At 40.3% G+C, this 22,797-nt stretch overlaps 1 protein-coding gene and 1 long non-coding RNA gene across 12 annotated transcripts in view; one reads left to right on the plus strand and one right to left on the minus strand.

Annotated features, from left to right (window-relative positions):
• Nucleotides 1-22,797, plus strand: part of DNAH7 (dynein axonemal heavy chain 7) — a 234,340-nt gene that overhangs the window by 110,360 nt on the left and 101,183 nt on the right. For all 4 annotated transcript variants that reach the window (XR_012024865.1, XR_012024864.1, XM_072812865.1 and 1 more), the window contains exons 35-42: nt 116-340; nt 1,838-2,035; nt 8,503-8,658; nt 9,515-9,683; nt 11,601-11,727; nt 12,929-13,148; nt 18,923-19,795; nt 21,724-21,953. Coding sequence is in view for 2 of the 4 variants with exons in the window: in XM_072812865.1 (XP_072668966.1) it covers nt 116-340; nt 1,838-2,035; nt 8,503-8,658; nt 9,515-9,683; nt 11,601-11,727; nt 12,929-13,148; nt 18,923-19,795; nt 21,724-21,953 (2,198 nt within the window). In the remaining 2 variants the exon portion in view is untranslated. The remainder of the gene's footprint in view (nt 1-115; nt 341-1,837; nt 2,036-8,502; nt 8,659-9,514; nt 9,684-11,600; nt 11,728-12,928; nt 13,149-18,922; nt 19,796-21,723; nt 21,954-22,797) is intronic.
• LOC140625537 (uncharacterized) overlaps nt 1-22,797 on the minus strand; it is a 136,613-nt gene that overhangs the window by 47,755 nt on the left and 66,061 nt on the right. For 2 of the 8 annotated variants that reach the window (XR_012024866.1, XR_012024873.1), the window contains exon 4: nt 14,103-14,346. The exons of 2 other annotated variants lie outside the window; for them this stretch is intronic. This is a non-coding gene — a long non-coding RNA (uncharacterized lncRNA). Of the gene's footprint in view, nt 1-90; nt 300-14,102; nt 14,347-15,806; nt 15,891-21,337; nt 21,485-21,880; nt 21,933-22,797 lie in introns of those variants that run through there. 4 more of the 8 variants (XR_012024867.1, XR_012024871.1, XR_012024870.1 and 1 more) reach the window with 4 other exon arrangements.

Genomic DNA, 22,797 nt, shown 5'->3' on the forward strand with positions numbered 1-22,797 from the left:
TACTGTTATTAAATTTCTTTCAAAGGTATTTATTAATCCAGCTGATTTGATTCAAGCTCAAAAATACATTAAAGTTACTCTTTAACGCACTCATCTTCTCATCTCTCCAACACAGGGCATTTTCCTGTTTTCATTGATCTGGTCCATCGGAGCTTCCTGTAAAGATGATGATCGGTTGAAATTTGATATGATTCTTCGAGAACTAATGGAAGGCCCAATTTCAGAAAAAACTCAAAATAAATTTAAATTACTGAGTGGCATGGAACAAACGTCTTCAAAAGCACTAACTGTCCCATTTCCTGAGAAAAAAACAATATATGATTATCAATTTGTCACTGAGGTAAGAACTCTGAAGCAAGATCTACAACCGCCAACCAGTCAGAATTTCCCTTGGCAACACGCAGCACATAATGGCCCTGGGGCCACCTTGTCACCACTGTTTAAGAGTCAGCGTGGAATAGTAGAAGGAGGTGCTCGGCTTTGAAGTCAGACACTTCTGGGTTTGAGTCCTCGTAAAGCTGCTTTTCCACAGTCATTTCTATTTGTTTTCCAACATCTCAGTGAAGTAGTAAAGGTAGTAGTATTTTGTAAATCTTCCCATTAAATAAATTAGGGCTCAGAGATAGTATCAAAAAATCTCTAAATGAGTGTCCACTCCAGATTTTCCATTCTTAATTTTTCCTTTGCTATATGGTGGCAAAGGATGCATGTTAGAAAAGATTATCAAGAATATGCGAAGGACATTGTTTCTTTATTAGTTCTAGAAAGTTGCAGAAATTTCTTTGCAATACAATTTTTAAATTTGATGTGAATCCTCCCTCCTCCTCAAAAAAAAAAAAAAAAAAAAAACCCCAACTGTACCCATGCATAGCACTGTGACAGAGGATAAATGATGAAGTCACTGTGCTGCCCTCAGCAAATTCTTAACATCTTCAGAAGAATGTCATGTGACACTCAATGCCTAAAGGGTGACCTGGGCACATTGGGAAACAGTAGGTGCATCAACGAAGCTGGAGTGTGGGACATATGAAGGAAGGAGGGTCTGAATTCTGATGTTTTGGATGACCGGGAGCTTAAAATTTGATTCTGTAAGAATGAAGAGACCAGTGATGTTTTCCTAAGGCAGGAGAGTTAACATGATACTTTTGAATTTTTTTTCTAAACACTGCATAGCAAATACAAATTTTAGTTAATAAGCTAATTGGATACAAAGATATGGTATAATGTTAATTTCTAATAATCTCACAGCAGTAAGAAATCTTGTCCATTCTAGGTATCTGTTCCACAACATTGTGACTATAGTTAATACTACTGAACCATATGCTCAAAAAAATGGTTGAAGGTAAATTTTAGGGTTTTTTTTTTAACCACAATTTTAAAAAGCCTCTCACCTGAAATGATAAACTGATGTTATAAACACATTATAAAAGTATTTAGCAACATGCAGCTGATGTTCTAGGGGAAAAAATTCTATATTGGTTGACACCAATAAAATTCTTTACTCTTTAATGCATTGATTAATCCAGTTTTGTCAGTGCCATTAAAGAATCTGGAATTTGCCCAAAATATTTGATCTTTGGGTTAATGTCATCAGTGGTTTCAGGGCATTAAAAATTCAGGGCATTGTCATTTCATTTTGATTCATATAAAAGCCTAGTTTCTCCTCAGTTTAACATAGAATTTAACTTTTGAACTCAGGGATAAAGGATAAAAACAAATGTATAAGCATCAGTGGGTTTTTTGGTCTGACCGTTGGTCTTTTCTACAATGGCATAGTAGTACAGAACTTTTAAAAGTATTTTATAACATTCACTATTTGGCTGTTTATTATAAACAGGGAATAGGAAAATGGGAACCATGGGTAAAGAAATTGGCAGAAGCTCCTCCAATTCCTAAGGACGTGATGTTTAATGAAATCATTGTACCAACTCTGGACACGGTTCGGTGCTCTGCACTAATGGAACTGTTGACCACCCATCAGAAGCCTTCCATATTTGTAGGACCAACAGGAACCGGAAAGAGTGTTTATATTACTGTAAGTATTATAGAAATCTACATGTTGAAATGTGCATAATATTCCTAAGAATGCTATTTTTCAAACCACCTGAAATAGGCTTCATATTTTTTGAATATTAAAATATTTTGATGTTGTAGCCACAGAGAATTTTTGAGTAACTGCCTATTTATTTTAGAAATTGACTAAAGATATGATGTGGGTTTATATCACTAGATTGTTGTACCTTTTTAAAGGTGTTTTAATAAAAACAGCTCATTCAGGACGAAGAATTTCATATCCCTTGAAAGGAAGGGGTATTTGATTAACTACACTTGATATTTAATTTTCAAAATTATTTAATATATGGAGGATTACTCTGTAAAAATAAAACTGATTTTCTTTCACTTCTGGAATCTACCCATTGTGTGTTTGGTGAGAAAATGCTAACTGCTATAACAGATCATGCCCCAAATCTCAGTAGCTTTACATAGTGTGGGTTCCCTTGTGTTGAGAAGGTCATATTGAACAAAGATCAGTTCTTGCCTCTAGTTTCTGACTTCTGAAGGCAGAAAGCTGGCTGGAGCTAACTGTAAGTAGCACCTGCAGCTTTGGTGTGACAAGTAGGTGCAAGTTTTCCCAGGGCCAGCTGGACAAAGTGGAAGATAAGTGGACTTCAGCCTTCTTGGGACTCCATTCTAGAGGACTCCCCCAGCAGTGTGGGAGCCCCATTAGTTCCCTAATAGCAGAGAATTATACAGTATGGGTGTCCCTTTGGAGTTGCTAAAGATATTGCAGATCTGCTCCCCTCAGAGAGGAAGCATTTGGAAGCTTTTCCATGACAGCAGGCAAGACCGCATTAGCCAAGAGAGAACCACAGTGGTGCCAGTAAGGTAGGACTTTTTGCCCCTCTTCCTCTCATTCTGCCTCCCAGCCAGCTGCGGGGTGGGAAGAAGATAGGGAAAGCAGGTAGGGGAGTCCAAAGGAGCCACCAGTGGTCCCTCTGCCATTGCAGCTTCTCAGTCAACATGCATTCACCTACTTTATGGCAGGACTGCTTCAGGGAATATCCAAGAGCAGGGGCTAGGAGAAGTTTAAACAGATTTTATTATTATTTTTTCTTTTATTTTTATTTATTTATTTTTAAACAGATTTTAAATCAAGGTGTTGGTTTGACCAGGTTAGAAAATGATCTTTCTGGAAGGAAGACTTAGGATGGTGGAGTAGTAGGGGGAACCTGGGCTTGCCTTGTCCCTCAAACACAGCTAGATGAACATCAAATCATGATGAACAACTAGGAAATTGATCTGAGGATTTAAGAAAACAATCTGCACAATTAGAGGGAGAGAATGTGGCTGATGCAAAGTTTGGAGCCGTGAATTGGGGGAGAGAAAACTGCGGTGCCACAGAGGGGAAGGGGCCCTTTTTGTGGAGAGAAGTCAGGGAGAGAGGAAGAAAGTGGGAGAGAAAGCAGCATGTAGGGTTAGCTCAAGATCCCGAGTTGCACTGGGAGAGAAAGAATGTTCTTCTTCCTGGAGTACATTTGGAAGAGGGAATTGCCTCTCCAAGGACAAAAGGCTTGCCAGGCACCATTGAGTAGTGGCCATTCAACAGCCGGGGACCGAGGCACAGGACAGATAACCTGGTTGCAGCTTTTCCTGGTGCTTCATCATAGACTCCATGCACCATCATGGCCATTTGACTGCTTTTCTGGGACAGAATGGTGCTGAGCTCAGCCCTCTCTCCCTTGGAGGAGAGCGAGTCCATGCTTTGCCACGTCCTTTAAGATTTGGAATTTTGAATCCCAGTCATGCACCAGAGATCAAATACAGGAGAACTAAGGTGGAGGGCATGCTGATGGCCAGGCACAGACAGTTTGAGGGTGAGGATCTGATGAGGGCCTGGGACACAGGAGGGGAGATTATTTGCTTTTCTGTGAGTGCCTCCTGAATAGTGCTGGTGGGAGGTTAGCTCCCTGGGGAGGAAAAGGTAGCGTGGTGCCACTTCCATACACATCCCAACCCCCTGCCCCACCTCGCCAGTATAGTTGGACTTCAGAGAGAAACATAGCACCTAGAGTGGAAGCTGGAGTCACATACACCAAACCCCACCCCATTGCGTCCCTATAAGGGTAGGTCTGGCTGTAAGTCAGCATAAAAGGCCTCCCCCTCAGAAGAACAACGCAGGCCCCTTCCCCCCACAATATACCAAATCTACTGATCTTTGAGTGCTCCGAAGCATCATCAGTTCTAGTGGAAATAGGACCAGGCTTTCTTCTTTTTTCTATTTTTAATCTTTTTAAACTTTCTGAATAATCTTTTTGTTTTCTTTTTCTTTTGGAGTCAAGCTTATAGTTTTTTTGCTCATTTCTTTGTTTCCTTTTCTCATTTTTTGAATCAGGCTTATCTCTTCTTTTTTTCTTTTAAGTTTTCTTTTTTCCATTAGAATCAGGTTTCTAGTCTTTTGTTAGTCTGTGTAGGTGTTTTTTGTTCCTTTTTCCTTTTCTCTTTTTTGGATGAGGGTTTTTTTTTTTTTCCCCTAGGAAATCAAAGCACACCTAATTAAAGGTCCAAACACTCCCCGTTGCAAGTAAGGAGGAACTCTGCAGAGGACTGACCTCTGGGAAAGGGCAGCCAAAACACAGCAGCAGGGCGCACACAGCACACACCAGAAACACTTCCTGAAGCACCAGGCCCTGGACAGTGTGTGACTCCTGCTTAATACAGTATTACGGTCAGAACACACAGAAGACACAAGCCTAGACACAAGGACAAGATGATGGACTTCTCTCCCTAAGAAAGACCAAGAAGAAATCACAGCCAGGGATTTGCTCAAAACAGATATCAGCAATACAATGGAACAAGAATTTAAAACCACAGTCATAGGAACACTGGCTGGGCTTGAAAGAAGCATAGAAGACACCAGAGAAACGCTGGCTGCAGAGATAAGACCTAAAAACTAGTCAGGCTGAAATATAAAATTGCTGTAACTGAGATGCAGAACTGACTGGATGTAATCACAGTCACAGGATTGAGGATGGAAGGATGGAGGATAGAAGGAGCAGAGGAATGACTAGGTGATACAGAAGATAAAATTATGGAAAACAATGAAGCTGAAAAGAATAGGGAAAGAGAACTATCAGATCATGAGTATAGCCTTAGGGAACTCGCTGATTCCAGAAAGCACAACAACATCTATCTCACAGGAGTCCCTGAGAAAGGAGAACAGGGAAAAGAGGGCAGAAGGTTTGTTTGAGCAAATTATCACTGAGAACTTCCCTAATCTGGGGAAGGAAGCAGGCATTCAAGTCGAAGAGGCACAGAGAACTCCCTGCAAAATCAACAAGGACCGGTCAACACCAAGACATAGCACAGTGAAACTTGCCAAATACAAAGATTGAGAGAGCATTCTTTTATCTTAACCTACAAAGGTAGATACATAAGGTGAGCAGCAGATCTGTCCACAGTAACTTGACAGGACATAGAGAGTGGTATGAAATATTTAACATGCTAAGAAGAAAAATATGCAGCCAAGAATACTTTATCCAGCAAGGTTGTCATCCAGAGTAGAAGGAAAAATAGAGTTTTCAAGACAAGCTAAGACTAAAGGAGCTCATGAACACTAAACCAGGTCTTCAAGAAATATTAAAGAGGGGACACCTGGGTGGCTCAGCAGTTGAGTGTCTGCCTTTGGCTTAGGACATGATCCCAGAGTCCTGGGATCAAGTCCTGTGTCAGGCTTCCTGCATGGAGCCTCCTTCTCCCTCTCCCTCTCTGCGCCTCTCTCTCTCTCTCTCTCTGTGTCTCTCGTGAATAATAAATAAATGAAAAATCTTTATTAAAAAAAGAAATATTAAAAAAAAAGAAATATTAAAAAGGACCCTGTGAGTGGGAAAGAGAGACAGAAAGCAACAAATACGGGGATCCCTGGGTGGCGCAGTGGTTTAGTGCCTGCCTTTGGCCCAGGGCGCGATCCTGGAGACCCAGGATCGAATCCCACGTCGGGCTCCCAGTGCATGGAGCCTGCTTCTCCCTCTGCCTGTGTCTCTACCTCTCTCTCTCTCTCTGTGTGTGACTATTATAAATAAATAAAAATTAAAAAAAAAGCAACAAATACTATAAAGGAACAATCTACAGGAACAGTTACTTTACAGGTAATACAATGGCACTAAATTATATTTGTGAATAATTACTCTGAATGTAAATGGACTTAATGCTCCAATAAAAAGACATAAGGTATCAGAATAGATTTAAAAAAACTCATTGATATGCTGCTTTGAAATGGTTGATTTTAGACCCAAAGACTTAGACTTTCACTCTAGAGGGAAAGTGAGAAGATGGGGGTGCCTGGGTGGCTCAATTGGTTAAGTATCTGCCTTTGGCTCAGGTCATGATCCCAGGGTCCTGGGATGGAGCCCCTTGTCTGGCTCCCTGCTCAGCAAGGAGCTTGCTTCTTTCTTTCTCTCTCTCTACTCCCTTACTCCTGCTCACTCATTCACTTTCTCTCTACCTCAAATAAGATCTTTCAAAAAAAAATGAATGTGAGGGGATGGAGAACCATTTATCATGTTAATGGTCATCAGAAGAAAACTGGAGGAGCCATACTTAGACAAACTAGATTTTAAACCAAAGACTAATAAGAGATGAAGAAGGGCACTATAGAATAATAAAGGAGTCTGTCCAACAAAATTGAACAATTGTTAATATTCATGTCCCCAACTCAGGAGCACCCAAATATATAAATCAATTAATAACAAACATAAGGAAATTCATAATGCAATAGTAATAGAGGACTTTAACATTCCACTAACAGCAATGGACAGATCATCTAAGCAGATCAATAAGGAAACAAGGGCTTTGAATGACACACTGGACCAGGTGGACTTAACAGATATAGTTAGAACACTTCATTCTAGTATATGTGCTGCCGAAGCGAGCACTAGAACACTTCATTCTAAAGCAGAAGAATACATATTCTTTCCAAGTGCACATGGAACATTCTCCAGGATAGATCACATCCTAGATTACAAATCAGGCTTTGAGTAGTACAAAAATATTGAGATCATACCATGCATATTTTCCAACCACAATGCTATGAAACTTGAAGTCAATCACAAGGAAAAATTTGGAAAGATGATAAATACATAGAGGTTAAAGAACATCTTACTAAAGAATGAATAAGTTAACCAGGGAATTAAAGAAGAGCTAAAAAAAAAAAAATCATGGAAACAGAGAGTATCCAGAGTCTATATAGAGAACTCATCAAAATCAACACCCAAAAAATAAATAATCCAGTTAAGAAATGGGCAGAAGACATGCACAAACAATTCCCCAAAGAAGACAAATGGCCAACAGACACACGAAAAAAAGATGCTCAAGATCATTAATCATCAGTGAAATAAAAATCAAAATGAAAAGCCAACAGTCCAAACCTTTGGGATGCAGCAAAGGCAGTCATAAGCAGAGAGGAAGGCAAACCGTAGAACCTTAAGAGTCACTTAGACTCTTAACTCTAGACAACAAACTGGAGGGGAAGTAAGGGGAACGGGCTAAACGGGTGAGGGATGCTAGAGAGGGCACCTGTGATGAGCACCAGGTACTATATGTAAGTGACGAATCATTAAATTCCTGAAACCAATACTACACTATGTTAACTAATTTGAATTTAAATTTTTAAAAATACAGAAAAAAGAAAGATTTTTCTGAAAGTATACAGAAAGCTAAGGGATTTACCCAAGGTATCATCAAGAGTCAAGGAATGGATACTTGACATGGGGAAAGGCAGTGGTTGGAGAAAAATAAAGCCTTTTGTCATTTGTATCCTCAACCCAAATTCAACCCAGGCATTAAAACGACCCAGGTTAAAAAAACAAAAAACAAACAAACAAAAAAACAAAACAAAACAGAAACAAAACAAAACTTTTTTGCAAAATGGGGAGCATACTTTGCATTTAATTTTGTCATCTTTTTCTACCTAACATACGGTAATTGTTTTCCTATTTCATTATTCTTTTACAAGATGTTTTGTAAAACACATCTTCATTAATAATCCTTATAATTGCACTTGCTTTCCAAAGAAATGCATTTGGAAAATATACATATTTGCTTCCAAACTGAAAGTCAGATAACTTGGTATTTAAGTGGAAAGATAAACTATAACAAAACGAACATTGATATGGAAAGAGACAGGGGACAATTTGAATTCTTGCCCCACCCCTGAGACCTGAAGCAAGTTTCTTGAAAGCCTCTGGGTCCCCATGACCTCATGCTGAGAAGGCACGTGTACCCTGCACGGTGGCTTTGGAAATCAGAGAAGCCGTATGCACTGGTCCTCGACAAACACGGATGTGCCACCAGTATGGTAACTGTGTTGATTCCATCTCTCGTTTCACATTGTTATGACGCTCTAAATTCAAGTGTCAATAGTGATGTTAGCGTTTATTTTGAAATGTCAGGACATAGTTCCAACTATGGCTCATTTATTATTTCCTGTTATATTCTGTTTTACAGAATTTTCTTTTAAATCAACTCAATAAAGATATCTACAAGCCTCTGCTAATTAACTTCTCAGCACAGACTACAGCAGCTCAAACTCAGAATATTATCATGTCAAAATTGGACAAAAGAAGAAAGGGAGTCTTCGGTCCTCCTTTGGGCAAGAGAATGGTAATTGGTCTCTGTTTCTATACGTATGGTACAGCCCTGGTCCTCTTCATGTGCCCTGCGAAAGTCAGAACAACCAGATATACTAGGACTTCATAGCTTTTTGTACACACACAAAAAAAATCACACATTTTTAAAAAAAATTTTATTTTTAAGGAATCTTTGCACCCAACATGGGGCCCAAACGAACTTATAGCCCCAAAATGAAGAGTAGCATGCTCTACTGAGTGAGCTAGCCAGGCCCCCTTTAGTCACAAATTTTGATTAAGTTTTCCCATAAGTGTCTTCACATTTGCATGTGCATTAGACAACTTGACATTAAAAACAAGCAATTGCCCTTTGAATTAAAAAATAGAATATTCATCTGGGAAATTAGCTACCTTTCTCATTCTCTGATTAACATTTTTATTCAGCAGTCTTGCTGCTTAGTCCTCTAGGCCTTTAAACAACCCAACTATCAATTGACGTCCCTTGTGTTCCTCTGCCACAAACAGCCTTCTGAACCTCACTGTCACCACTCGGAAGTTATAATCATTTTAACATCCTACCTTTCTCATTTACTTCAATGTATTAGAATTGTATAAGGAAAAAGAGGAGGCATATTGATGAGCAAATTGTGCAAGAGGATTAATAAATCCTCAACTCTTTTAATCTATAATGGTTGTCACAAGACTTTCCCTATTCCTTAGAAGCACGGATGCTAGGGGGTATTATTCTTGATTTGAAAAGAAACCATCATGTCTCTCATATGAATTCTATAAGAAGATAATCTCATTCTTTGCCTCAACACTGTTTACACAACAGGACAATATATCAAGGGGTTAAGTATTTCTAATATTGTTTCTCTTTTTATTCTCAGGTTGTCTTTGTAGATGATGTCAATATGCCCGCTCGTGAAGTATATGGGGCTCAGCCTCCCATTGAGTTGCTTAGACAATGGTTAGATCACTGGAATTGGTATGACCTAAAGGATTGTTCTATGATTAAACTAGTGGACATTCAAATCATGTGTGCCATGGGACCCCCAGGTACATTTTCTGAGTTTGTGATCACTAAGATTGAGAATTACTCTCAATCTACGTATCTGTATCTGGAGAAATGCCTGGAGATAGAGAGAAATCCAGCTGGACAATTTGAGTTAGAGTTTCTCGTGTGTATGTTTTCTCTGTGTATACCTTGGGGCCTCTGGGAAGATACTACAATGGTCAACACTACAACGTGGATTGCCTTACTTAGGGCCGTTCTCCCACCAATGCTTCCAAATCCCTTTTCTCCCACCTTCTGCGACTTTGCACTTCTTTCTCTGTATCTAAGGACCCAGATCCCCCTGGGGCAGCTCATTTCCTTCTTTTTTATTCCTTAATTCTTCTACTGTATGAAATCTCCTTTTCTACCCCAATCAAGTCCCATTCTAGAGAGTCTTTGGATTTAATCAGGCTGTTAAGAGAAATTTAAAGTATCAAATAGCCAAAAGAATTAATCTTCAAAGATTCTTTACATTTCTCATGGGAATTTGATAAACTCGAAGAAATCTATACGGGAGAAATTTTTTTTTATGATGGGGCGTCAAAAGTGGCTTGATTCAACTAACTGGACATCTTTAACTCTTTTTCCTGAACTCAAGCTGGTATTGCAGTCTTTAAAAATTCCTTTTCTCCATATATCATTTCTTCAGAGAGTCTCTTCTGACCCCCTGACCTTTTTTGACTTGTAACCCAGTCAGGTTGCTCTGAGTCAGTAATTCCTCTAAGTGCACTTCCTGGGCCACTTCAAATGCGTTTTTTCTTTCCAAGTTTTTATTTAAATTCTAGTTAACATACGGTGTAGTATTACTTTCATGTGTAGGATTTAGCGATTTATCACATATATAAAACACTCAGTGCTCATCACAACAGGTGCCCTGTTTAATATCCATTGCCTATTTAATCCATCTCCCGCCACCTCCCTCCTGCCACCCTGTTTGTTCTCTATAGTTATGAGTCTGTTGTATGGTTTACCTCTCTTTTCTCTTCTAAAAAAAAGTGAGATTTGTCTATATACTTAAAGATAATAACACCAATAATTTTTTAAATGATGTTACATTTTAAATCAGTTATTAAAGCCTCATATTGAAGGGCACTTGGGTAGCTCGGTCAGTTGTGTTCAACTCTTGATTTTGACTCAGTTGATGATCTCAGATCTTGAGACTGAGGCCCTTGTCAGGCTCCACACTTAGCGTGGGGTCTGCTTGAGATTCTCTCTCCCTCTGTCTCTGACCCTCCTTCCATTCATGCATATTCTCTCTCTCTCAAAATAATTACTTTTTTTAAAAAAATGCCTTATCTTTGAAAATGTAATCATTATTTTGTGAGAGTGAGATAATCCACAAATCTTTAAAAATGCAAGCATGCAGTGAAGTGGCCACATGAACCACATGGACTAGTCTTTAGGAAATTCATTTTAGGATGTGGGTGAAGAATTAGCCTAAATGCTAAGATTGTGTTGAATTTCAGCCATGTGGGAAGGACTCTTAAGTTTGATCAGTCAGGTTTGCCAAAATTGTATGTAATATTACTATTTTTTAATGTATCTTAATATTATATTATGAGGACGTTTACTATTTACTGCTTTAGGCTATATGAGTTACAGAGAAGGTGACCAATGGCTTTCCATCTGATCTGATTTCCTTTGGTAAATTGACCTGACCCAAGAACTCAATCAGACAATTCAATTAGAAAAAGAGTGTGTTAAAAAAAAAAGAAAGAAAGAAAGAAAAAGAAAAACAGTGTGTTGAATTTGAGGGGAAAGCTGCTTTTAGGTCAGGGTTACCCAAACAATTACTCCTACTTTCTCTGTGTGCTATGAATTTGTCCATCTTTCAATTTGTTTTATGCTGTAAAATATCAGAGAAAATATTCTAGTGGGTAGCAGTAACATTGTTAAGAGTTACTCTTTTTAATATTTAGGTGGTGGTCGAAATCCAGTGACTCCCCGATATATGAGACATTTTAATATTATAACAATCAATGAGTTTAGTGATAAATCCATGTTTACAATCTTCTCCAGAATTTTAACCTGGCATTTAAAAATCTGGTAAGTAATGTAAAGTGTGTTTCTTTTTTTCATTTAGAGGGTATAGAGTATTTTGGAAACCTATCAATACAAGTAGTACCCCTCACACTATTCCCTGAAAACATCCCTAGATAAAGAAAAAGATAACAGGTAACATCACTGCCCTCTGCTGCTCTCATCTCCAAGTATGGGACCATATCACAAAGGGGCCAGAGTATCTTTCTTTCTTTTTTTTTTTTTTGTCTGATGTCTTGAATTTTAGCCCCAAAATCCATACCAATTTTGCACTCTGCTGTATAATATGTCCACAGTAGAATTATTAATGCTCTGAATTTTTACCATGTAGTGCAATTAATGCTGGAAAGATTTATTCCAGGTTTTTCCTGTGACTTTCATACCCTGTAGTAGAACTCTTGAGTTCTCCAAGGAGATTCATGTCTAAGTTTGAGTGTAGCCTTGGGGCCTGTGCCCTGGGGAAACGTTGCTGCCTGGCTCTGGACGTTCAGTGCTTCTCCACAAGATGTGCAGAGGTCAGGGAGCCAAGTGGAGCTGAGCAGTGCAGGTCTCAGCTCCCTGATGTCCATTCTCAGGAAAATTGTCATTCGTTGCCTTACCTGGTGATGATGAAGGGGGACCACGGCACCTTGTTGAGCGGGAAGTTAGAGTCAGTTTTTCCAAATGGATCTCTGTTCTACATGTTCTTTCCCACCTAATTGTGCCCTTTGCGCTTCTTCTTTTTTTTTTTTTTTAAATCCTGACTCCTTGTTTATTTCACTTAAAAAAAAAACTCTCCTTTTTCTTTTTTCTTCTGTATTTTTATTTGCTTCCTTTTTTTCTCCAAAAATACTCATTTCACTAGTGTTCTTCAGCGATTCCTTTTATATGCAATTGAGAATGCTAAGGGGTGAAAGTGAATAGGACACACTTGTTTAGTGGATGCTGGATTTGAATTATATGGTCAGGGTTCCTCGGCTGGCTCTTCTGTTCACTTATTTAAGTAGTTCTAAGTCTGTTACATTAGTCTTGCCTTCCCATGGAGTCTCTTTGAACATAAAACAATGAATGGAAAGCAGTTTTGAATTAAAATTGTATCATTATTATATGAAATGTTAATTTTATAAATTAAATCATTTGATCAGAATAACTTTCACACTAGGTATGCTAAATATCATCTGTGTATTGTATTTCCTAACATTTTCTTTCTTTTTATTATTTTTTTAAGTCATAAATTTCCAGACGATTTTCTAGATTTGACCACACAAATTGTTAATGGTACGATGGCTCTATATAAAGAAGCCATGAGGAATCTCTTGCCTACTCCAGCTAAATCTCACTACTTGTTCAACCTCCGTGATTTTTCCCGTGTCATTCAGGGTGTTTGCTTGTCAAGACCAGAAACAGCAGAAACCAAAGAAGTGATTAAACGTCTCTGGGTTCATGAGGTAAACTTTTGTGTTATTAAAATATGATTATGCAAGAAACCAACCTTTTTTTACAGCAATAAATGAGTAAAAAGAAACATTTAGCAATTTATATTGAAATGCATTTAGCTATTTGGCATTATGAAGGCCAATGATCAAGGTAATTTAAAAGAATATTTATCACTAATATATTTTATGATATTTACAATGGATTATTCCTATTTTTAGAAATTTTGGTGATTTATAAAATATTTTGAAGTAGGTATGACTTTGGATAAATATCGCTTAAGTGACTTAATCCTTGTTAGTTTGATCTCAAATAATTTTTGAGACGGAATACTTTTTAAGGAGCTGTTTTTATAAGAAATGAATGTATGTATTTACATTACTTGTATTTCTAGATGCCAAAACAATTGCAAAGCAAATCAGTTTTGAGGGCATACAAACTATATTAAAATATATTTCTTTTTGGGAAGCGGTATGTGGGTAAATATTTTCTTGTAAAAGCTTGTGGAAGGAAAGAAAGAATACCAAAATAAGGGGTCAAAAATAATAATTCAGTATTTCCAAAATAGACAAAGAATTATAGGAAAGTTAAAGAAAACTTTTATTTTTAATACATAGATAATATAGTTATTTTAATTTTAACAATGTAGTTAAGAAATCTAGAAAATAGGAATGTACTATGTTAAAACCATATGCTATAGAGATAAAAATTTCAAAGAGACATTTAAAAACTCCATTTCTAAATAAAATAAATAAATGATAAAAATTCCATTTCAATAGGCTTTTTATTTTACAATTTGAATTCCCAAATCCTCACACATTCAAATATAAGTCCAAATGAAATTCTGCTCAAGAATTTTGGCCACAGCAAGGTCCCTAAAATAATTTTCTCAAAACCTATGATCTGTAGATTCTTTTTTTTTTTTTTTTTAAAGATTTTATTTATCCATTCATGAAAGACACAGAGAGAGAGAGAGGCAGAGACATAGGTAGAGGGAGAAGCAGGCTCCATGCAGGGAGCCCGATGTGGGACTCGATCCTAGAACTTCAGGATCACATCCTGAGCCAAAGGCAGACACTCAACCACTGAGCCACCCAGGCGTCCCCTGACCTGTGGATTCTTACTGCACTCTCTGTAGGTCCCTTACTTGCCAGAGTGGGATGAATATCCTGGGACATGGACACAGGCTATAAGTCTAGTAGGCCACAGTAGCTGAAAGGTAGAGAAGGAGAGAGATATGAGGGGAGGATGTCTCTGACTTCATCAAAGGAGTGAGTTTTGTCAGTAGCCAAATCTTGCTCTAGGAAGCATCTAGCATCCTCCTCTCCAGGAGCTTCACCCTTTGATATTCCTTCTGCCTAGAACACTCTTCCCCCCATTATCCAGAAAGCCTGCCTGCTTCCTGAAGGTCTCTGTCAAATATCCCCTTTCTGTTGAGGCTTGCTCTGAGCCATCCCTACCTCCCATAGCTCTTTTTCCTTTATCTCATTTTCTTCTTTATAACACGGAACATCACTTGACACTGCCTATATTTTGGCTTATTTAGTGTCTCTACTGGAGTAGAAGCTTTTTGAGAGCAGCAACTTTACTAATTTCTCTACTTTCCCCAGCACCTGACACATGGCAAGCACATAATTTGTACAAATGCATAAAGAGAAGAAGAAAGGCAGCCTTATTATACATAACATGCTTCATGGCTTGGGATTATACAGGCCGTTCCTTTCTTCTAGTCGTGGGAGGAGCTCATATGTGCTATTGTATATTTATGGTATGTGCCCTTTTTAGCATCTTTCAAATCTTATACTACACTTCAGTGTGACATTATTGAGTTTCGACAATGGCTGTTGAGCTCTTTGGGCATTTAATGAAATTCGTGCTATAATAACTTGCAATTTTTAGTGAATACTTCATATTGATATAATGTAGTAAATTTAAGTTCTTAGCTCAAAACCTTTCAATAGCACTCTACTTCATTGGGAGGGATTAAAAATAAAAGTCTGATGGCCCATAAGGTCTCACGTGTGTACCTCTTTCCTGGCTCCCCTCAGGCTGCCTCCTGCCCTCACACTCATTCACCCTTCACCTAGCAACACAGGCCTACTGGCCATGCACTCGGCCTGGAATGCTTTCCCCCCAGATCCTGTGGGCCTGCTTCCTACTGCCTTTGATCAAATCTCTCCTTCTTTTTTTTTTTTTTTTTTTTTTTTTAAATCTCTCCTTCTCAGTGAGGCCCACACTGACCACCATTGAATACGACATTCTCACACCCCACCAGGAATTCCAGTCTTTCTTGACTTACTCTATTTTTCTTCTTTTCATAGCATTTATCAGCATCTAACACGCCATATAATTTATTTGTCATGTTTATTGTCCATCTCCCTCAGGTAGGGAGCTCCATGAGGGCAGAGATTTTTTTTTTTTTGGTCACAGATTTATCCACAGTGCTGAGAACAGTGCTAGACACATTGTTCCCAACATTTCAAAAAATATGAAGTGCTTGAACTCAACACTCTATTTGTGCTTTGTTCCTATTCACTCAAAAAAGATTTCCTAAGGTCTAATATATGACAGATACTATTTTAGATGCCCCTTTCCTTTCCAGACACTTTTACCAAACTAAAAGAGCTAATATAATTTTAATAAATGCTTTTTTAGGTTTGAAATTGGCTTACTACTTTACGTTCTCTTTGACTTCTCCATGGCTTTCAAACATTTGTGTACATAACATCCGGTTTGCTTTGTTAAATGTAGTTATTCTGCACAAGTGACCCAAGGAAAAAAAATAAATTAGATTTCATTAAAAATGAAATTTATTTCATTAAACTTTTTCATGCCTCATTGGATAGTATCTAGAAAATGAGATGACAACCCATAGAATGGGGAAAAAAATCGCAATATCTAATGTCTAATATCCAGAAAACATAACAACTCAACAGTAAAAGACAACCTAAAAAAAATAAAAAATAAATAAAAGACAACCTAATTTAAAAGTGGGCAAAGGATTCGAATAGACATTTCTCCAAAGATGACACGCAGATGGCCAATAAGCACATGAAAAGATGTTCAACATCATTAATCATTAGGGAAGCTAGGATGGTGGTCATCAAAAAGACAGTTAATAACAAGTATTGGTAAGGATGGTCAGAGCCGCCACCCACTGCCTGTGGGAATGAAAAATGGTGCAGCTGCAGTGGAGAACAGTTTGGTAGTTTCTCAAAACGTTAAACACAGAGTTACCATAGGACCCAGCAGTTCTGCTCCTGGCCACATATCCAGGAGAACCAAAAACATATGTCCCCACAAAAACTTATGCAGGAATGTTATTAGAATCATTCATAATAAACAAAAAGTAGACACAACCTAGATATACATCAGCTGATGCCTGGACAAAATGTGGCATGTACTTACAATGGAACTTTATTCAGCTCTGAAAGGAAATAGCGACGCATACTACAGCATGGATTAACCTGGAAAACATCGTGTTAAGAGAAAGAAGCCTAGAGGCAGAAAATAGGTTAATGGTTGCCAGGGGTTGTGGGGAGTGTAGGGGAATAATAAGGAGTGACTCCTAAGGGGTACAGGGTTTCCACATGGGATGATGAAGATGTTCTAGAATTGATAGTTATGATGCTTGCTTACCTTCGTGAATATTATAAAAGCCACCAAATTACGTGCTTTAAAAGAGCGAATGTTATGATATGTGAATTAGGTATCAGTTAAAACAATCTGTAATTAAGGCTTGGAGGTAAATAAACTCAAAGCAAAAGTACAATGTAATAAAAATATTCCAGAAATTGCCTCTCTGATAATCATGTAGATTTATAATAGAAAAATTTTACATATCAAACTTTTAAAAATGGAAGAGGGGGGCAATAGGATCACAGGGTAGAGAGGGGAGGGTGTCCACAGAAGTGAGCATGGGAGGGAGCCTCTAAGGCGCTGGGAGTGTTCTGTACCTTGATCTTGGTGGTGGTGACAGGGTGTCACCTGTGTAAAAATTCTTGGAGCTGCACACTTTGGATTTTTGTACCTTATGTAAAGAAATAAAAGTCGAAAAATAAAAGATATTCCCAGGCACCATCCCCAAAGTTTTCAAGTCAGGGCCTGGAGTGGGCCCCTGCACTCTGCATTTTTGCCAGCACAACAGATGAGTCGGTACAGGTGTGGTGACAGTCCTTGAGAAACCCTACCTTAGCTTCTTGCCACGTTGCCAGCTAGATCCCAGCATACTGATTCCTCTTAGGCCCTGACACCTGATATGTGAGGTGGGCTTGATTTAGGTTTCTCCTCCCACAGGAATATTGTACATGGTCTTCAGCCCTCAATCCAAGCAGGGGATGATGGGCATACATCGGGCAACTAGGTTGCCCCATAAAGAAATAGCTCTTGGACTGGTTAGAGTATGCAGGAAGCCTCAGTCATACCATTTGCGTATGCAGCCGCCACTGCTAGAAAAAGGGACACTATTTTGGCACCAGCTTGACAATAGTGACAATAGTGAAAACACTCAAATCACTACTCTTGAACACCATTAGGCTGATTTCGAGGTGGTTTGTCACGATTTTACTTCTGAATTTTATAGTGTTTCCACATACGCTGTCATTTTATTTTTGCCATACATCTGGAATATAACGCAAAGCAGGTATTTTACAGGTACAGCTCCAGCTGATGCAGGCGGGTTTCAGTAATTTCCCCCAAATGACAGAAGTCCTGCTACTGCAGACATGCACTGCTTGTAGCGTACGTCCATTAGTCTGCTAGTGCTGCCGTAACACAACACCACAAGCAGAGTGGCTTAACAGAAATTTATTTCCTCCTAGTCCCAGAGGCCGGGAGTCCAAGGTGCCACCAAGTGTGGTTAGATGGCTGCTCCTCACTGTCCTCACTGGCCTTTCCTCTGTGTACCTGCAGGCAAAGAGTGGAAACCCTCATCTTATAAGGACAGTCCTAGGGGACTAGGGCTATGGGACTAGGGTTCCACCCTTGTGACTGTATTTAACTTTAATTACCTCCTTAAAGGATGTCACTCTTAATATAGTCCTATTGGTGGGTAGGACTTCCACATGAACTGGGTGGGGGGGGGGAAGAGGGGGAGGAGTGGAGAGGGACATAGTCCAGTCCAAACAGTTAGTAACCAAGGGACAATTACACCATGTTGAGGAAATCGCTGTTTTCTGTGACAAGCCTGCTTAACTATTTCTTATAATCCAGTAACATGTGCATATCACCAGAGTTTATTTTAGTAGATTGTCCTCTGCGGTGACTTAAAGATAATAAATGTGCAAAACCAACTTGGCTTTCACCTAAGACATTCACTCTTTTTTCCAAAAAAGTGAGCTCAAAAAAATAATACTATCCATTTGTCAATAATTTTCAGAATATTTCCCGGCTTAGAAAAAGGAAGGATCATGGCAAGGGAATACCCAGCTTCCTTATCTATATCTAAGTGACCAGAGCAAAGGCAGCCACTAACCTTCTCTAGTCCCTTTTTTCCTTTTCTAGTCATTCATACTCTTTGCACCTCTCTAATCGGCTTCAGTGCCCCCAAGTTATCTTGGTTTATTCGTAACTGAATGTTAACTGTGTATCATCTCAAATATATATGATCAAAACTAATATTTAAAACAAGCATTATTATGAGTACATCCTGATTACGTGGCTATGCTTTTAATAAAACCCATAGAAATTTTCCTGAGAGTCCTTTTTCTGTGACTTGAGATTAATATGTAAATGAAAGCACAAAACCAGAAGAATCGGCGCCTAATGCTGCTGCTTCATTACCCTCTAGGTCCTCAGAGTGTATTATGATCGTCTTCTGGATAATGCAGATCGAAGTTGGCTTATCAACTACATTCGAGAAGTTTTGCAAAAATACATGGACGAAGACTTTCAGGAACTTTTCCAAAGCTTAGATTTCGACGGTGACGGGGTGGTAGGAGAAGATGACTTGCGTAGCTTAATGTTCTGTGATTTCCACGACCCCAGGAGGGAGGACACCAACTACAGGGAAATCGAGGATGTGGATAATCTGCGGGTGATCGTGGAAGCTCACCTGGAAGAATACAATAACATGAGCAAAAAAACCATGAGCCTGGTCTTATTCCGATTTGCCATAGAACACATCAGCAGGATTTCCAGGATCCTGAAGCAGCCCCGCAGCCACGCTCTTCTGGTCGGGGTCGGAGGGAGTGGAAGGCAGTCTGTCACCCGGTTAGCTGCCCACATGGCTGATTATTCCGTTTTTCAGGTTGAAATCTCCAAGGGCTATGGTCATTTTGAGTGGCACGAGGATTTAAAAGTGATCCTAAGGAAATGTGCCGAAGGTGAGATGCAGGGGGTCTTCCTGTTCACAGACACTCAGATTAAAAGGGAGTCCTTTCTAGAAGATGTCAACAACCTGCTGAACGCTGGGGAGGTCCCCAACCTCTTCCCGTTGGATGAGAAGCAGGAGATCTGTGACAAGATGCGGCAGTTAGATCGCCAACGGGATAAGACCAAACAGACCGATGGGAGCCCCATAGCCCTTTTCAATATGTTCATCGATCGCTGTCGCAACCACCTGCACGTCGTCCTGGCCATGAGTCCCATCGGGGATGCATTCCGGGTTCGCCTCCGCAAGTTCCCCGCTCTTGTTAACTGCTGCACCATTGACTGGTTTCAGGTATTGCTGGGCAGACCTTAGGTCGACTTCTAGAACGGTCCAGTCTTTGTCATCACCGTGGCTCCTTTCATAGATGCATCAAGCAGAATTTTCTGATAGATGATGATGTGTTGTGCAAATTCAAGAAGTCGTAAGAGACAAACATTTTCTCACTGACATACACTCAGTGACCCCAACATTTCACAGAAGGCTTTAGGGGAGGTTTGAGTAGCAGTCGGGGGCTCGGGGAGAAGGCCCGCTGGAAGGCTTCCCTGCAAGAGCTGATGAGGGAGCTGTCCCTGGGGGGGTAGGGGTGAGGGATCCGAGGGGGAGGAGGCGAGCAGTTGGAAGGGGGGCAGTACAGGGAGCTGTCACTACCGCTGGGGGGTAAAGGGGCAGGAGGGGGAAAGCACGGCCCTGGAGCTTGGAGCCGGGCAGGAGAGCTGCATCCCAGGATCGGGAGGCAGAGGCCCAGACCTGAGCTCCTGCAGGGATGCCGGGGAGGGGGCACGACTCCCCCCCCACTTCCCCCTCCTCCCGTTGTTTTCTATTAGCCAACGTCTACAGGAAGCCAAAGGCAAGAAAGCCGGAGTGACCCCGTGGCTGCAGACTTCAGGTTCAGGACACCCAGAGCAGCCAAGACCGGGGTGCAGTGGGGAAGCTGGGGCCTGCAGCAGAGCCCCTGGGGGGGTGGCTGTGTCAGCATGTGACCTTGGGGGGAACTCCATGGCCCCTCTGTCCCTCCGTTTCCTGCTAGCACGCTTTCCTGCGAAGCAAGCTTACGGAGCCCCTTGCTCAATAGCAGGTGCTCTTCTAAAAGCCGGAAGCGAAATAGACCAGGCTTCTGATCCCAAGCTGATTTTTCTAGAGACAACCAAGGTAGCAAAGGACTGTTCCATCAACGGGGCAGTCAAAGGCTTTCCGAAGAGGTGACCTCAAAGGGGAGGCTCGCCAGACGAAAGGTGCCAGGGCTCAGAGGGTCTGGGCAGAGGCCAGGGAGGGGCCGTGGAGACGCAGGTGGAGAGAAACTGAGGCCGGAGCGACAGGGGTGAGGTCAGAAGGGTGGCAAGGGCCCATCGGCAGAGACAAGCGAGTTGGTTTTGGATTTGAAGTGTGCTAGGAAGTCTTTGAAGCATTATTAATTGAGGAGTGTGACATGAGCTCATTTACCTTTGGAAGAAAATCGCTCCGGCAGCTGTAGGGAGCCACACAGGCCGGGAGCCGGCCAGGACTCTGGGAACATTCCAAGCAGACGAAAACAGAGGTGACTTGGGATGGCCGTGGTAGGCGTAGGAAGAAGAGAAAGGATTTGGACGCGATCGTGCGGATGGTGCCTATAGATCTTCTGCATGGGGTGATGAAGGGTTGAGGAGGAGGAGGGGTATCGAGGAGGATTCCTGCATTCTGGCTGGAGAATAGGGGCGGATGTTGGGGATGTTTACAAAGTTGGGGAAGGTGGTGATTATCTGGGGGGAGTTAGGAACCACGCTTTGGACCTGTTGCGTTTGAGATACCTTTTAGAGAAATCAAGGAAATAGTCATTCATACTCTTCTGGAGTTCAGTGGAAAGGACAACATTTACTTTCAGAGAATTATTGGGAGAATTGGCTGGGATGGTGCAGGTAGGATGCACGCGGAAATAGGCATTCCATCAGTTTAATGCCTTTCCTCTTCTTTACTCCTACAATGTTCATGAACAGTTTCTGTGACCTTTGAACAGACCATGAAGAATCAATATTACTTGTACTAGCTCCTGGCTCTCGGCCCTGAGTGTGCAAGTCCTTGGGTGGGAGTAGGGAGGGAAGTTCCTCATGGCAGTGTCCCTCCAGCCTCATCCCTCACGTGTTCCCTTCCGTTTCTAACACCCATAAATCGCAAAGGATGGCAGCAGTAACTTACGCTAGACTAGCCACTTTGATCAAGTACTAACTCGTTTATCTTAAATTTAGTCATGGCCTGAAGATGCACTCCAGGCAGTTGCCTCGCGCTTCTTGGAAGAAATTGAAATGTCAGAGGAAATACGAGAGGACTGTATCAGCATGTGTAAAAGCTTCCACACTTCTACTATAGATTTATCTACATCCTTCTATGTTGAACTTCAAAGATACAATTATGTGACTCCTACCTCATATCTTGAATTAATCTCCACCTTCAAAATCTTGTTGGAAAAGAAAAGAAGGTAAAAAAGAAGGTTTATTTATTTATGTATTTTAGAGAGAGTGAGCAGGGGGAGGGGCCGAGGGAACTAGGGGGAGAGAGAAGGGCAAATAGACTCCACACTGAGCTGAGTGTGGGTCCTGTCTTGGGCTCAGTCTCACTACCCTGATATAATGACCTGAGCCAAAACCAAGAGTCAGGGGCTCAACCGACTCCACCACCCAGGCACCCTCAAATTTCACATTTCTAAGTAAGCTATGGCGGTTTTAAAATATTTGTGTGTACAGAAATGACATAGCTTAGGATGTCATAAAGATTTATCTTGTATATATACACACATGTATATGTCTGTACTGTGAATTTTGGTTTATTTCACAAACATTTAGGATAGGGAGAAGGTCTTACTCTTTTATATAGATGCATCGTCTAGCGCACTGTAAATGCATAATCGTATTCATTGAAGGAATAAAGATGTGCTACTTAGAGCTGGGCTAAGACTCTAGGGTCCTTTGACAATGATATTGAATAAACACCACTGGAGAGATTTTTTTTTTGATAAGTAATTAGATAATAGATAAAACTCCTGTACAGGTATGAACAGCTGAAACCAGATACAGCTACTCTATATACCTAGTCAGGTTTCCTTCTTTAAACTCTCATTATTTGTAAAAGGGAAGAGGGAATCACAGGATGTGTTGTAACTTGGCTAACATGGTTTTTTAAAACCTCTATTTTTTTCTTTTATTATCTCTACAGGGGAAAAGTGCCATTCCCTTGGTACTTGCCCTAAGTCTTGATAAAATTTGTATATTATGGTGTCATGTAGATAAAAATACTATATGAAAATCTGAAACAAAATTTAAGTT

The sequence above is a fragment of the Canis lupus genome, chromosome 36 (assembly GCF_048164855.1).
Source record: "Canis lupus baileyi chromosome 36, mCanLup2.hap1, whole genome shotgun sequence".
Classification (NCBI taxonomy): domain Eukaryota; kingdom Metazoa; phylum Chordata; class Mammalia; order Carnivora; family Canidae; genus Canis; species Canis lupus.